The following is a 14,489-nucleotide window of genomic DNA, read 5'->3' as shown; positions in this document are numbered from 1 at the left end:
ATCTTTATGTTGCTGTAATGTATGGAAGCAAGCAGCTTTATGTTATTAGAAAAAATTAAATTTTAAAAATAATTTCAATTTTTTCACTTTTCTTTTTCTCTAAAACAAATTAATTTTTTTTTTTTTTTTTTTTTTTTTGATAGGTCTGGAAAAATTTTTTTTTTTCAATTTATCCTCTTACTTATTAAAATATTTTGAGATTGGATCATTCCTTCCATCATTATTCATTTTGAACTATCGGATGAATGATAAAATGAATCGTGGAATTATTATAAAATTGCATAATTCTTTCATGGCATAATTCCATCCATCATTCCTTTTTCTTTATTTTATTTTTTCATTTTAACGTGTTTTTTCGACATTTTTTCCATTCCAAAATCTAGATTTCATTTCTAAATATTACTTCTTTTTTTAGTTTTCTATATCTTTCGTCATTTCTGTCTTTATGATACAAAATTGAGTGAAGGAACTTACTACTTTTTAATGATTGTGATAATTAGACTGACTGATCGATCTATCTTGTTTGCTGTTTTAATTGATATGTTAAGGATGATACGGCGAAGACGATTGAAAAGTGATGGTCATAAGGCTGTACGGACGTTGTTTCGTCCATTGCAACATGTAAATAATGAAGAGGAAGATTACCTGGATGATCAGTTGCTGAATTCATCAAAATATTCTTCGCAAGTCTTCGATGTCGATGATGCGGGTGATGAAAGTGACATATCGAACATGTTAGTTATCACTGAATGATTTTTATTTAGCTATCACTAACACTAGTAAATTGTTGTCAGTGAATATTTGATTCTTTCCATTCTTGCTGTCTTTATATTTTATGCATCTATCAGTATCTCTTTGAGATATTATTTCAGGTCTGTTTCAGCTTGTTACAAGTTCACTTTATTTTTATTCAAAATGATTATTTCTAATACAAGTTAACTTGTGGAGATTAGCAACGGGACTCAAGAACTGTGTTCTTATTCTATTTCATTATTTTATTTTGTCTTACTTTAAATATAAAAAAGATTGGAGTGGAATAAATGAAAGCTTTTTTTTTTCTGAACTTTTATTTATCTCCTCCTTTATACATTATGTTATCCTCATTATCTATGTTAATCTTATATCTTTGATTATATATTAGCTACAGATTATATCTTACATTTTATATTATTATATCTTAGTCTATTAAACCATAAATTGCTTTTTTGATTACTTCAGTTATTCAAGTCAACGAGGAATAGGTGTATTCATAACCTTTTTTATTAATTGTGGTTATTAGTACCCTACTTTTCGGACTAATATGCTTTTTAATGTATTAATTGCTATTTAAATTAATCTATCTCTGTTATTTGAGTTAACAAAACATACACAAACTCCTCATTCTTGAAATGAACTTTATTATCAGTACCATATATTCCATGGCATATAATCAGTTATTTTAAGTGATGAAAAGCGTCGAAAATATACAGGACGTGAGCTGGATTGTATACATTATCGGCTTATCAATGAACGTGTTGTAAACGACGTTACTTTGGAATTTTTTTATAAACCACGTACAGTTACGGTTCTTGTTATCATTTGTGCGCTGCTTGTTATTCCAGCATTTAGTAGGTAATATATCATTTTAGTTTAGTTTGTATTACCTCGAGTCATTGCTTATTCAGCTTGCTGAAATACTTTGTCATTCATTTACTTATTTTATTTACCCAGCGACCAATGATTGGTTATATTTTTTAGAAATGAAGAACAGTGAATATTTCAGGAATGATGACAGTTCAGCAATTAATGTTTATGCCGGTATTACTGCTGCAGTTGTTTTATTTCTTGTTGTCAGTGGTCTCACATTTCCAAATGGTAAATTTAATTATTTTCTTCTCTTTTTTGTTTGTTCATACTGTCAACAGTTCAATTTTTTGAATAATTTTAGGTCCATTTATCCGTCCACATCCAGTTTTCTGGCGCATTATTTTTGGTATGAGTGTCTTATATATATTGATGCTTCAATTTGCATTGTTTCAAAACTTTCGTGATATCAAAGATGTATTGAAATGGCTTGATCCAAAAGGCTTAAGTAAGGAAAAATTGGATGAAAAAGTAAGTTTTTCCTTATTCTACATTGTGTTGGAATTTTTTTGTAATTCAAAATTGGTCAAAATGATGTTTAATTACATTTCACTGCTACTATCTTAACACTTACATATGAATAGCATATTTCAATATACGACAAATGTATTATTCTTCATTAAATAAATTTTGGTTGAATTTTTTATAGCTGTTAGCTTTTATTAAGGCTTATGCTGTGAACTGTTCCGATATCACATTGGAGCGATTATGGGGCTACATGGATATATTTGCCATTGGACATTTTGTTGGCTGGGCCATGAAAGCTTTACTTATTCGCCATTCTATCATATGTTGGTATATTAGTATCGCATGGGAATTAACCGAGGTACTTTTTATTTTTTGCTTAAAAAATAATTGCTTATCACATTTTTACTTCAGTTGAATCATTTTTTTACTCTTTAATTTTAATAATCTGGTTTGTTAAAAATTTTTTTTTCTTTTTTATGCTTTTAATTGTGAACACTGGTATTTGAACTGTTTGACTTAACCTATTTGATTCAGGTTTTATTCGCTCATTTATTACCAAACTTTCAAGAATGTTGGTGGGATGCGATTATTTTGGACATTTTGTTGTGCAACGGACTAGGCATATGGTTTGGTATATGGTTGTCAAATTTCTTTGAGATGCGACAGTTCCATTGGGAAAGTATTAAGTAACTTTTTACACTTAATTTCAGTAGCTTGAAATGTAATATTATCAGAAATATGTTTGTGTTTAATAAGGTAATATTTTTAACATGGTATTCATCTTGCAATCAGGTTGTATTTTTAAGTTGATTTTAAATTAATTTAAATTTCCAGAGATATCAAAACAGCACGTGGTAAATTCAAACGAGCTGTGCTACAATTTACTCCCGAAAGTTGGATGAAAGTGGATTGGTATAATAACTGCGCTCTGAGAAGAACGTTGGCAATTTATGGATTTGTCTTAGTTTGGCTGGTACGTTTCACTTTATGACAGAATATCGAAATCTAATGTTGAAAATTTATCTACTAAATTGTTTATACTACTTTTTTGTTGAAAGTTATTTCGAATGAAGATGTAATTTTCAGATAACGGAATTAAATACTTTTTTTCTGAAGCACATATTCGCGGTGGACACATCACATCCATTAGTGTTTTCAAGGATCCTTTTAATTGCCTTCATATCAGCCCCAACCATACGACAATTTTATTTATTCGCCACCGATCCTCGAATTAAACGTATGGGTATGCAAAGTTGGGTTTATGTGGCTATTTGTACTTTGGAAGCATCAATTTGCATTAAATTTGGACGACCACAGCTTCCTCGTGTTAAACTAACACTGATTGTTTCATGGATCTGTTTTATGGTTTGTTTCAATTAGTCACTTAGAATTGTTATATGTGTAGGAATGCTAATACGATTATAACAATGCCAGCGATTTTCTCTGAATATTCTAACTTTTTTTTTTTTTTTCATACTGAAATAAAACGAAATTTTAGGCTGTTGGTACATTTGCATCTGTTTGGATGTCAGTTTGGTGGGTACGAACATTCACGGTTAGTCATATGATTTTTATCATTCCGGAATTTATAAATCAGATGATATTATATCATACACTGATAAATCCAATCTTTTTCAGTTTACCAGATTTTTCCATGAAATTTCAATCTAAATTTCTCACTGAGCTTTGTGGAACAGTAACATAATCTGAATATGTTGTAGCACAAATTACTGTTACGTAGATGTTTCGTTATGTTTTAGTAAATAGACAAAATTAACATGTAATAAACTTGCTATATTACCAATCGAACTTATCTATTTTCTTTTACTATTTGATTTTCATTTATCTTATTGATACATTTGTATTTTATTATAGAAAACGGAAAAAGTGAGTATAAACGGTTGCTTGAGGGATTGTTACTTAGATTCAAGTCATGAAAATCTTGGTGCACTCACTGATGAGGTAAAGGCACGTCGAAAACGACTGAATATATCCGATTCGGATTTGAGCTGATGAAGTAAAACCGAGTGAAGAAAATCGTTCTTGTGTGAATATGTATCACTTACCTATTTGAACTTATTTTTAGTTTAACTTAAAATTTGATATCTCTTCTATCCTGATAATATTCAAAGTTATAAACGAACAGCAATGAAAGTTTAATAACCATAATCAACCGCATTAATAGTTCTTTGCAATGGATTGAAAAAAAAAAAAAAGAATATAATCCGAGATGTCGATTGTTACCATTTCTATAGTTCATTTTTAGCAGATCTAAAATTTTGTTATTTGTTGGTGAAATTTGAAATATTGGCAGTGTGTAATCGATGTTAAACATGTATTATTTAATTATATGAAATAGTTCTCTCAATTTTTTTAAATCTATTTCAGCTTTAATAAACATTTGAAGTAAAAAGCAATGTATTTTTAGAAATGGAACTAAATAGGATAGTATTGTTTTATTATTTCGATTTTTTTATCATCTGTTTTATTATTTTTAGAAACTTGTTGCATTTGCTTTTTTTTTTCTTTTTGACATTTGATCTTGTATCATTCATTCATTCATTCATGTTTCTTTTATCATCTTAACATTTAATTTCTTATGGAATTGGAATTGGTTTCTCTATAAAGGTACCGCATGCCATTACTTATAGCATAATCATCTCTCTTCAGATGAAAAAAAAAAATATATATATTCTACTATTTTATTCGTTCATATATGTCACATCATTAGATTATTTTTAATTTTTCCCGAATAGATTGGTAACACTTTAACTAATTAAGATAATTGATTGCTGAATATTTGCTCCATTTTATAGTGAAATGAATGTAAGAAAACTTTTGAGTTTGGATCATAACATATAATTCAAATCATTTATATTCAAATAAAATTCATTATAGTCTAACTTAGCAGTTAAGCATTATGCAAACAATTTTTAACATTTGAAAAGTATTGATGGTAGTAATTCGATATAATCGTGCTGGCAATTTTATTTATGATTGGATAAGGTTGTAAAGATTTTAATTCTCATCTTGTATCACTAATTATTTTAGTGCATAATACAAATTTCTCTCGTTTATTTCAAATAGTACCATTTTTTTTTTTTTTTTTTTTTTTTAAAGGCTAAAATTTAACAGTAATACTTAAGAAATGCTTTGATCTTGATAAACCTAGATGAAATACTTTATTTCTTCCGTTGCATTTCAGATAAGTAAAATGAAAATGAAAATATGAGCACCAAAGGAAGAAGATATTAGCAATGTTGAGAAGTTTGCGGTGTAATCTTCAGTTGATTAATTCGACAAAAAATTTTTGCAATAAACAAATTTATGATGAAGTTCGTGTACGTTTTGCTCCTTCACCAACCGGTAATTTGCATTTGGGTGGTCTTAGAACGGCACTTTATAACTTTTTGTTTGCTCGATCACATGGTGGTAAATTTCTTTTGCGAATTGAAGATACCGATCAGCAACGTTTGATACCTGGTGCTGTGCAACAGGTATGTTTATTTATTACTATGTAATAGTTGTTTATCAAAATTATCAAAATACTTTTTTTATTACTTATTTTCATTATCAAAAAAACTTTTTTATTACTTGATTATCAAAAATATTATCAAAAAACTTGATTATCAAAAATCAAAAACTTTTTTATTACTTATTTTCAAAATTTGTTTTAATAACTGAAAGAAGTTGATTATCAAAAAACTTTTTTTTATTACTTATTTTTAAAATCTGTTTTAATAACTGAAAGAGGAAAAATAAAAATTAGGTTCAGTTACACTGGAAAATTATTGAATTTTGAGATTGTATTTTAATTTTCTTTCTGTGTTTTCAATTTTTCTTGATTCTTTTCTTTAAAAAAAAAAAAAGAAAAAGAAAAAAAAAAACAGTTTCCTTGTGACAGTTTTTTTTTGTTGTTAGAAAAAAACAATTTTCCAAAGATTATTTCATTTAGTTTCTCTTTTTTTTTCTCATATACCTTAATGTTTATAAGTTATGTTATTTCTCATACTTTTTACTGAATGCAATCTTCTAGTATTTTTAAGATCAAAAATTTAAACAGATGAAATTTTAACAAATTGTTTTTATTCAGATAGAAGCAACATTGGACCGTTACGAGCTGTTTCGAGATGAAGGCCCTTCAAACAATGGTAAATTTGGACCATACATACAATCTGAAAGGAATGCAATTTACCGAGATGCTATTGAGCAACTTATTGATAGTGGCAATGCATATCGATGCTTTTGTACGAAAACAGTAAGTTTAAATATTTCATATATTTTTATTAAATATTTTATTTTATTCGATAAATTAAAAACTGAAATTGTTTCAGTTGTCAAAAGCTGATATGCTTAGATGCTTTGCATTAAACGTTAAATGCAAGTGGTAGTAGCTTTGTTTTTTTAATCTTTTTTAATTATTCTCTTTTTCTTCAGTCTTTACCGAAAAGAGATTTGATATTTATGTTTTGTTATATTTTGCAACAATTGTTTATTTTTTCGTTAGCAAATGATTTTAATTTGGTCCTAAAGTTTCAGTTTTCAAGTTTTCTTTTTTCTACAACTTTTCATCAGTCTTTTTTAAAAATTTCAAATTTATTAGTTTCCAAATTTTATGTTTACATTAGCATGAATTGAAGCGTTTGGATATGTTACGTCGAGAAGCGGCTAGACGTCATGAAGTGCCAAAGTATGATAACCATTGTCGTGAATTGACCGATCAGGAAGTTAGGAAAAAGTTGGAAAATGGTGAAAATTATGCTATCAGATTTAAGTTAGAAAACAAGGAAATATATTTTAAGGTAATAGCTGTTAACTTTTTCTTGCATATCTCTCTGTTTCCAATTTTCTTTTTTCTCTAAAAAGTGATTTTAAGGATCAGATTTTCGGTGAAATTACGCTAAGAACCGATGAAGGAGATTTTATACTGATGAAGACTGATTCATTTCCAACCTACCATTTGGCGAATGTTGTTGATGATCATCACATGCAGATTAGTCACGTAATACGTGGTTCTGAATGGCTTACGTCTGTTTCAAAGCATATACAACTTTACCAGTAAGTGATTAATTATGAAAAAGAGTTTGCTGTTTGGCAAAATTGATGGATCAATTGAATCTGATTTGTAAAATGAGTGATTGCAAAGTAATGAAACTGTTTTCGACTTAATATATGGTTGCAGGAAGTACTACATATTTCATATAGATGAACAAATGAATTTATAAACAAATAGATTTACTTTTATACTGAAACTTCTTATGTTGAAATATTTTGACTTAATATGCTTCTAATTTTTCAACTGCAGAGCTTTTGGATGGTCTTCTCCTGTATGGATTCATCTTCCATTGCTCGTGAGAAGTAGAAACAAGAAACTTTCAAAACGTGACAAGGTCTATTTGTAGCTTTATTTTTTGCTGTTATGATATAAAATAAAAATATCAAAGGATTTTTCAAAAAATAAAAATTTCATAGTCTTTCAAATATAAATACTTTTATCAGACATGCTTATAGGATGCTTTCGTAGAATTTTACGATGTGGACAAAGGATATTTGCCAATTGCGGTGCTGAATTATTTATGTCGAAATGGAAGTGGTATTGAAGATTTCGATGTATCAAAGCTCTATACACTAGATGAAATGATAGAAAAATTTAATGTTAATTTAATTGGCAAGCGAAATATAATGGTATGTTCAGGAATATATAATTAGTATTTAACACACCTATAATTTTTCAAGTGTTGCATAAATTTTAATAAATAATATCGCCAAGGCACATAGGTTCGAGTTTGATGATTTTAATTAATTTACTTTTTAAAATGTAAGCCTTGCACAATAATTTTAACACTGCCAACTGTTGATATTGATTATGGGCGATGCTTTTAGAAAACCTATAATAATTCTAATTTCAATATCTTTAGATGGATCAGTTGATTCTTGATGCATATGGTAATAAAGCGATACAGAATGCTGACATTGACAAACAGTTAGTGCCAGAGATTATGAAGCGTCTTCAGAGGATATTTCCAGAAGCTGCCGCAGAATTGATTTCCGATCCTGATTATGTCAGGAAGGTGCTTGATTTTTTTAGACGAACGGATCAAAAGCTGTGTTACCTAGAACAGTTAACCAATAGTGATTTCAAGTATTACTTCTTACGATCAACTAGTCCAGAAAAAATGCTTTCTGAGTTTGATGCGCAAATAGCATCATCTATTCTGAGTGGTCTTATGGATTGCGAGGAATGGAATATAGATTACATAAAATCGTTAGCTTCCACACATGGTATCAAATATGTCCAAATATTTCGAATCATACGTTTAGCGCTAATCGATTGCCAAAGTGGGCCACCAGTTATGGAACTATTTGAGTTTTTCGGAAAAAAAGAATGTTTGAAGAGATTTTTGACTATGATTGAAATGTTAAAAGAATCCAAATTGTCATCATCAACAATCTAGTTGTTTGTGTTCGATTTATGTATTTTTATAATGTAAATCCCTACAATTTAAAAATAATGGAAAAGTATTTTGAAGAAATGAAAAAATTATGATAAAGATTCACATTATATAAATTATAAATAATATATTTAAAACATTACAACTAAAATATTTGTGATAAAAGTTGTCGTGAAACCTCAAACTTGGGTAATTAAACCTTTATTTAACATGAAGCTATAATAGCGCTTTATACATATTGTACGGATGCTACACCGTTTAACAAACGCGTAAACTATAAAAAATGCAATAATATAAAAATGGTGAAATAACACAAAATTATAAAGTATTAGACGCATCCCAATACCACCCAAAACATAAAGCAAATGATGGTTATGGAAGGATTGGTTGGGTTATATATAAGACTGATTTAACGAATGGAGATTAGATGGGAGGATTTCTCATGGATGAACAAAGAAGATTGTTAACAAGATTAGTTTATATACAGAACTGAACTGACCAGATATTCAGCAGAGGAGGACATTTAAATGATATGAAACAAAGACTGCTAATAAAGGGTTTTGCTAACGAAGGGTTTACTAACAAAGGGTTTTTGTTGTGCGAGGAAAAGGAATTAGATAAGAGGAATTTGTTAGTTTTGGATATAATAATTTAAATATTTCGTCTTTCACGACACTCCCGACCAGAAAAGGTAGGTAATGCGTGGGGTTCATAAGAAAGTGGGGCTTGTTTATTTCCATTGATCTGTCCTTGATCGTGTAAATCTCTACAGGTTTCTGATGATGGTGCGGTGGTAGTTGTTTTGTCCTCCTTTAATCGAGATTGTCGTTTTGTATTGCTCCTAGTTCGCATCGCAATAGGTTCCTGGAGCTCCTCAGTGTTCTGTTCGGCTTCCGGAATTTTCATATTTTCTTTCTTATTAGGTTTAAGATGAATTTCTTCATCATTAACTTCGAGAGGATACAAGACATTTATTGGACGATCGAGAAGTTTCCCAGTGGGAGTTTCCACCTGAACGTTCCTAACTTTACCGTCTTTATCGATTTTGATGTCCTTGATCCGTAATAATTTCCACATTCCTCTTGGAATTCCCGCTTCATTTAAGAGTACAATCTCTCCCTTTCTTGGAGTTCTTTTTTGTGCTCCTTTGGATGAGGTAATTTCCCTTTGCGTGCGTTCTCTGAGGCTAGTTAAATATTCGGTTCTCCAGATTTCCCAAAAAACATTGAGAGTTTTAAGGGTACTTTCCCAGTGTCTCACGAGATGTAATACACAACATAAGAGGCATACACAAGAAGCATTGACGGACTGAAACAGTCCAGTAATCTAGCATGGACCGAACGTCTTTTGCCCATCAGAACTCCGATGAACTGACACCAGGTGAACAGGTTAGGATTGATAGATGCTGAGTAGGGGGATCTCGGTATCAGATTCATCTCTCTCATATACTGGAAATATGAATGGTCAACGTTCTTTTCTTCATGTGGACCTCCTCCAATTAGTCGTCGGACATCATCTGCAATGTCTTTGCTAAATACATATTGAAGTAATACAGCTGGTTCTATAGAGAGACATTGGGCTGCTTGATTAAGAGAAGTGATGACCACGCAATCTTTGAGGAATGTACCCAGTGTGCATGCTCGATATTTTTCAAATTTATGATTGGGGAATTTTCTAAAGAACATGTCCACAGCAGAGACTAGGATGCAGTAGTCCTGGTCTTGTATCCAATGTGGCACATTCATTACTCCTGCAGTTGAGTCCAAATTGAATGGTTCCATTTTGAATACTTCCCCAATTCTTCGAACTAACTCTGCTTTGTAACCCATTTGAGCTGCAGGGGCTTGGGCTATTCGGTATACCATTAGTGCCTTTGCTGCGATTGCATAATCTGTCACAGCCGTTCCAGATTCAGGTTTAACTCTGGAGAATTCCAATTCTGTTTTTTTGATATTTAGTAAAGAGAGTGGACTTATTGTATCCCCTTTGTGACCGATGATGACTGAATACGATTTCCAATCATCTTGAAGCACACCAGTTATGGATTCCATTACTTTAGCAATGTAAGACACCGCAATTCCCGAAGCAGTAGATGGTGGGATGTTACTATGGATGATTGATTTAGCCAGCTGAAACCCTTCTTCAGTGTCGCAGAATTTTGGGACATTGATGTATGGTTTGTGATCAAGTTCATTTAGATAATCTACGGGGACATCAATTCCAATTCGACTTAGCTCTCCTGATTGTCCCGTGTAAGAGTCGTAAATAAAAATTTATCTTTCATTTCTTCAGTTATTGTGTAGTGATTCTCTTTTAATTTGAGTAGAACTTGATCAGGCGGTATTAGGCCAACGGGTTCTCCTTGAAGAGATAATCTTGCTTCTCGGGATCGTTGGAGGGTTTCCATTTTTTGAACAGAATCTGCAAAGATCAAATTGACATCTGGTGCTCCTGAGAAGCTGTCGAAGTTTTGTTACGGACCACTGGCCATCTTCTTCTTTTTGTTGATAAACCTGGTTTAATATCCAGTTTGGCAATTTGGATTCTATTATCGTTTCGATGGTAGGTTGCTCTACGTTTTCGCCAATTGCTTCTAACTGCCTTAGAACTCTCTCCATTTCTTCGATTATTGTTTTCCAGTCTCGGTTGTTTCGTTTTGTAGATATGAGTTCATTGTAAAGTAATTTTCTTATAGTGGAAACACGACCAAATTTCTCCACTAATAATTCTCTTATAATTCCATAGTTTTCAGGTGCCCTATCGTAACCTCTTACTAGCTGTAGGACGTTTCCTCTTAAGCAAGAAACCAAGTAATTTAATTTTTGGATATCTGGTATGTTTTGAGAGTGTACGGAGGCTTCGAAACTACTCCAGAATTTTCTCCATGTTTTAGGGTCTCCACTAAACGTTGGTAACGACAATTGTGGTAAATTTACTACTGGACGACATTCAGTTAAGCTAGGTTCTTTAATTTGTGATAGACGTTTAAGGGCTAACTCTGTATCATCCTTGTACATAGATAAGGTTATAATGGTATCCGTACCTATGTTAATTAATTTTAAAATACCTCAATCGTCATTTGCCATTTGTTCGTATTTTTCTTCTTCTTTTTTCTTTTGCGACATTGGGGCTAGTTGAATGTGTTCCAACCATTTGTCGTTGATCTTCTCAAGAGTGCCAACGTATTTTTCGAGGCGCATCAACTTTTCTTTGATGATCCTTGCCCTTGCTTCGTATTGCTGGCACAATACTTCTACTGTCGCTTTTTGGTCTAACGGAGTTAGATCCATTTGTTGTATTTCATCGAGGAGTCCCTCGAGATTCGCTTTTACTGGTGTAGCTTGAACAATTGTACTGGCCGACATACCTTACCTCACCTCGGGCACCAAAATTATTCTTTGTCGTGAAACCTCAAACTTGGGTAATTAAACCTTTATTTAACATGAAGCAAATAATAGCGCTTTATACATGTCGTACGGATGCTACACCGATTAACAAACGCGTAACGAAAGATATAATTATAAAACATGCAATAATATAAAAATGGTGAAATAACACAAAATTATAAAGTATTAGACGCATCCCAATACCACCCAAAACATAAAGCAAATGATGGTTATGGAAGGATTGGTTGGGTTATATATAAGACTGATTTAACGAATGGAGATTAGATGGGAGGATTTCTCATGGATGAACAAAGAAGATTGTTAACAAGATTAGTTTATATACAGAACTGAACTGACCAGATATTCAGCAGAGGAGGACATTTAAATGATATGAAACAAAGACTGCTAATAAAGGGTTTTGCTAACGAAGGGTTTACTAACAAAGGGTTTTTGTTGTGCGAGGAAAAGGAATTAGATAAGAGGAATTTGTTAGTTTTGGATATAATTTAAATATTTCGTCTTTCACGACAAAAGTGAATTGTCAGTCATAAACTGTTTGATTTGTTAATTATATAAAATTCTTCATCTAAAAATTGTCATCATAAACAAGTAAATGTTGAAAGCTGACTGACTTATCAGTTACATACATCCTAACTTCCACTAATAGTCTCAAAGTTTTCATTATTTTAATTAATCATATTTCTTCTAGCATTTGAAAATTTGTTAATTGAGCAGAAAAAGAAAAGGAAAATAATGGTAATATTGAAGGACTGTTAAAAAATAATGACTAATTTGATGCAATTAATAAACAAGGTATAATTCAAAGTTAGCATAATATTTAATTAGCATTATTTAATGATCTAATGAACATTCCAATTTCGAAATTTGGAATTTTTGGAATTAAGAAAAAACGCCAAAGTTTCTATTTCTCTTTTTTCTTTCTTTTTTTTTTTCGCAAAGTTTCTGTTTTATTTCACTCATTGAAAAGTTTATTTTTATCTTTTGTTTTTTTTTCTTAAATTCTAGTAATAATTCACTTTTATCTATGGCAATAATAAATGCAATATTTAGAACAAAAATATATGCTAACTATGTGCACAATGTTTTCTAGCATTACTATTTGTCATTTAAAAATATATTTATAAAATATTGATTTATTTAAGTGAATTTAAATTATCATATTTTCAGGCTCTTTTTCATCTACCAAAAAAAACTTTTTTTCTAATTTTTAAAATATCCTAAATGAGAATATTTGATAATAATTTCAAACATTGTTAAGTAAATCAAAATAAGAAAGAGATTAAAACGACAATTACTATTGAAGTATTGAATACATCAAATGGGTTCACTTCTTCGTTCTTTGCTCTTTTCTTCTGGTTAGTGGTACAATTTGCGAACGAAATTAGTTTTGATTTTTTGATGATGAAGTTTATGTTTTATTATTATTTGTTGTCAGGGAGAGATGTTTGAGTGAAATTTGAAATTTTAAAACATTCTAAGACATTTTGAGTGAAATTTTAAATTTTAAAACATTCTAATTTCAACTATTGTTTAAGTTTTTATTTTCAGTGTTATTGTTTTAAAATGAATGATTCACAATGGTGAAATATGTGTCTTCTTTGAAAGATAGGAAGCGATACAGTTCCGAGAATGTAAGTTATATAAATGAAGAAGTCATTTATTAAACAGAAGTTAGACATTTAGAAGTTATTCGTGAAATTATTCACAATTCTTGTGCTTTAGAAATGTGTTTTTGGAAAAAGTAATTTCAGTTTTGATTCAGTGAAGTAAAGTATGAAAGAAGTGGAAAAAAAAATAACATTTGTTATCTTTCAGGATATTTTCGATTAAAGCTATAAAATGAAACTAAAGTGGAAAGTTTAAGATAACTTATTCATCGACTAAAATATTTTCAAAAAAAGATAGCTTGAAAAAGAATGCTAAAATGGTTTTTATAAAGATATCCGAAATTGCAGAATGAAAGGAAGGTTTGAACTATTTTTTTTTTTTTTTCTTCCTCTTTCTCTTTTTGCTGATAATATTTTGCTGAAGAAGAAAAAGAAAACAAGTTTTGGAAGAAAACGTAAGCCATCATTTTCTATTTTCTATATCATCAATTTCTCTGCTTTTTTTGTGGATATCAATCGTATTGATTTCTGTTGTCGTACAATGTTCTTAGATACCATTTGTTAGCATTGTTTTGCCGTGTTTGTCCTAATAGAAATCTGAAAGTACCTTCTTTTAAAACGAATTACAGATTTTACGATTTTCAGTGTTTGAAAGGATGTAAATGTTGTGGATATTTTAGTGTTATTCGTGAGCAATGACGGAATTGTTTCATTTCAATCGATATATCGATGATTATGATGGTTATTCTTGATCTAATTTGAAGCTAACTTTTGGACTGTGTAAGTTTGGAAAGGAAATATATGTTAGTGTCAATGTTAATATTTGTGATTAGTAATCAAAGAGAAATTAATAACTATATTAGGCAGAATGTGAATAATTTCTAAAATATTTAATTTAGATATATGTTCGTAAAGCAGTACATATCGGTGTA

General features: G+C 30.3%; 2 protein-coding genes across 2 annotated transcripts; both read left to right on the top strand.

Annotated features, from left to right (window-relative positions):
• Positions 1 to 540: 540 nt before the first annotated feature.
• Bm7402 (Phosphatidyl serine synthase family protein) lies at positions 541 to 4,104 on the top strand (the record flags this gene model as incomplete). Its single annotated transcript, XM_043075865.1, has 10 exons — positions 541 to 734; positions 1,444 to 1,611; positions 1,763 to 1,854; positions 1,928 to 2,094; positions 2,291 to 2,449; positions 2,626 to 2,777; positions 2,926 to 3,064; positions 3,178 to 3,456; positions 3,590 to 3,646; positions 3,967 to 4,104. 10 exons carry the CDS (start codon positions 541 to 543, stop codon positions 4,102 to 4,104), a joined length of 1,545 nt encoding a protein of 514 aa, XP_042931799.1.
• A 1,244-nt stretch (positions 4,105 to 5,348) lies between these two features.
• Positions 5,349 to 8,546, top strand: Bma-ears-2 (Uncharacterized protein; the record flags this gene model as incomplete). Its single annotated transcript, XM_043075864.1, has 7 exons — positions 5,349 to 5,588; positions 6,185 to 6,349; positions 6,732 to 6,893; positions 6,968 to 7,149; positions 7,397 to 7,481; positions 7,603 to 7,776; positions 8,010 to 8,546. The coding sequence occupies 7 exons, from the start codon at positions 5,349 to 5,351 to the stop codon at positions 8,544 to 8,546; spliced, it is 1,545 nt and encodes a 514-aa protein (XP_042931798.1).
• Positions 8,547 to 14,489: the final 5,943 nt, after the last annotated feature.

This window comes from Brugia malayi, assembly GCF_000002995.4.
Source record: "Brugia malayi strain FR3 genome assembly, contig: Bm_v4_ChrX_scaffold_001, whole genome shotgun sequence".
In the NCBI taxonomy this organism is placed as follows: Eukaryota; Metazoa; Nematoda; class Chromadorea; order Rhabditida; family Onchocercidae; genus Brugia; species Brugia malayi.
This window is presented reverse-complemented; position numbering and strand designations above follow the sequence as displayed.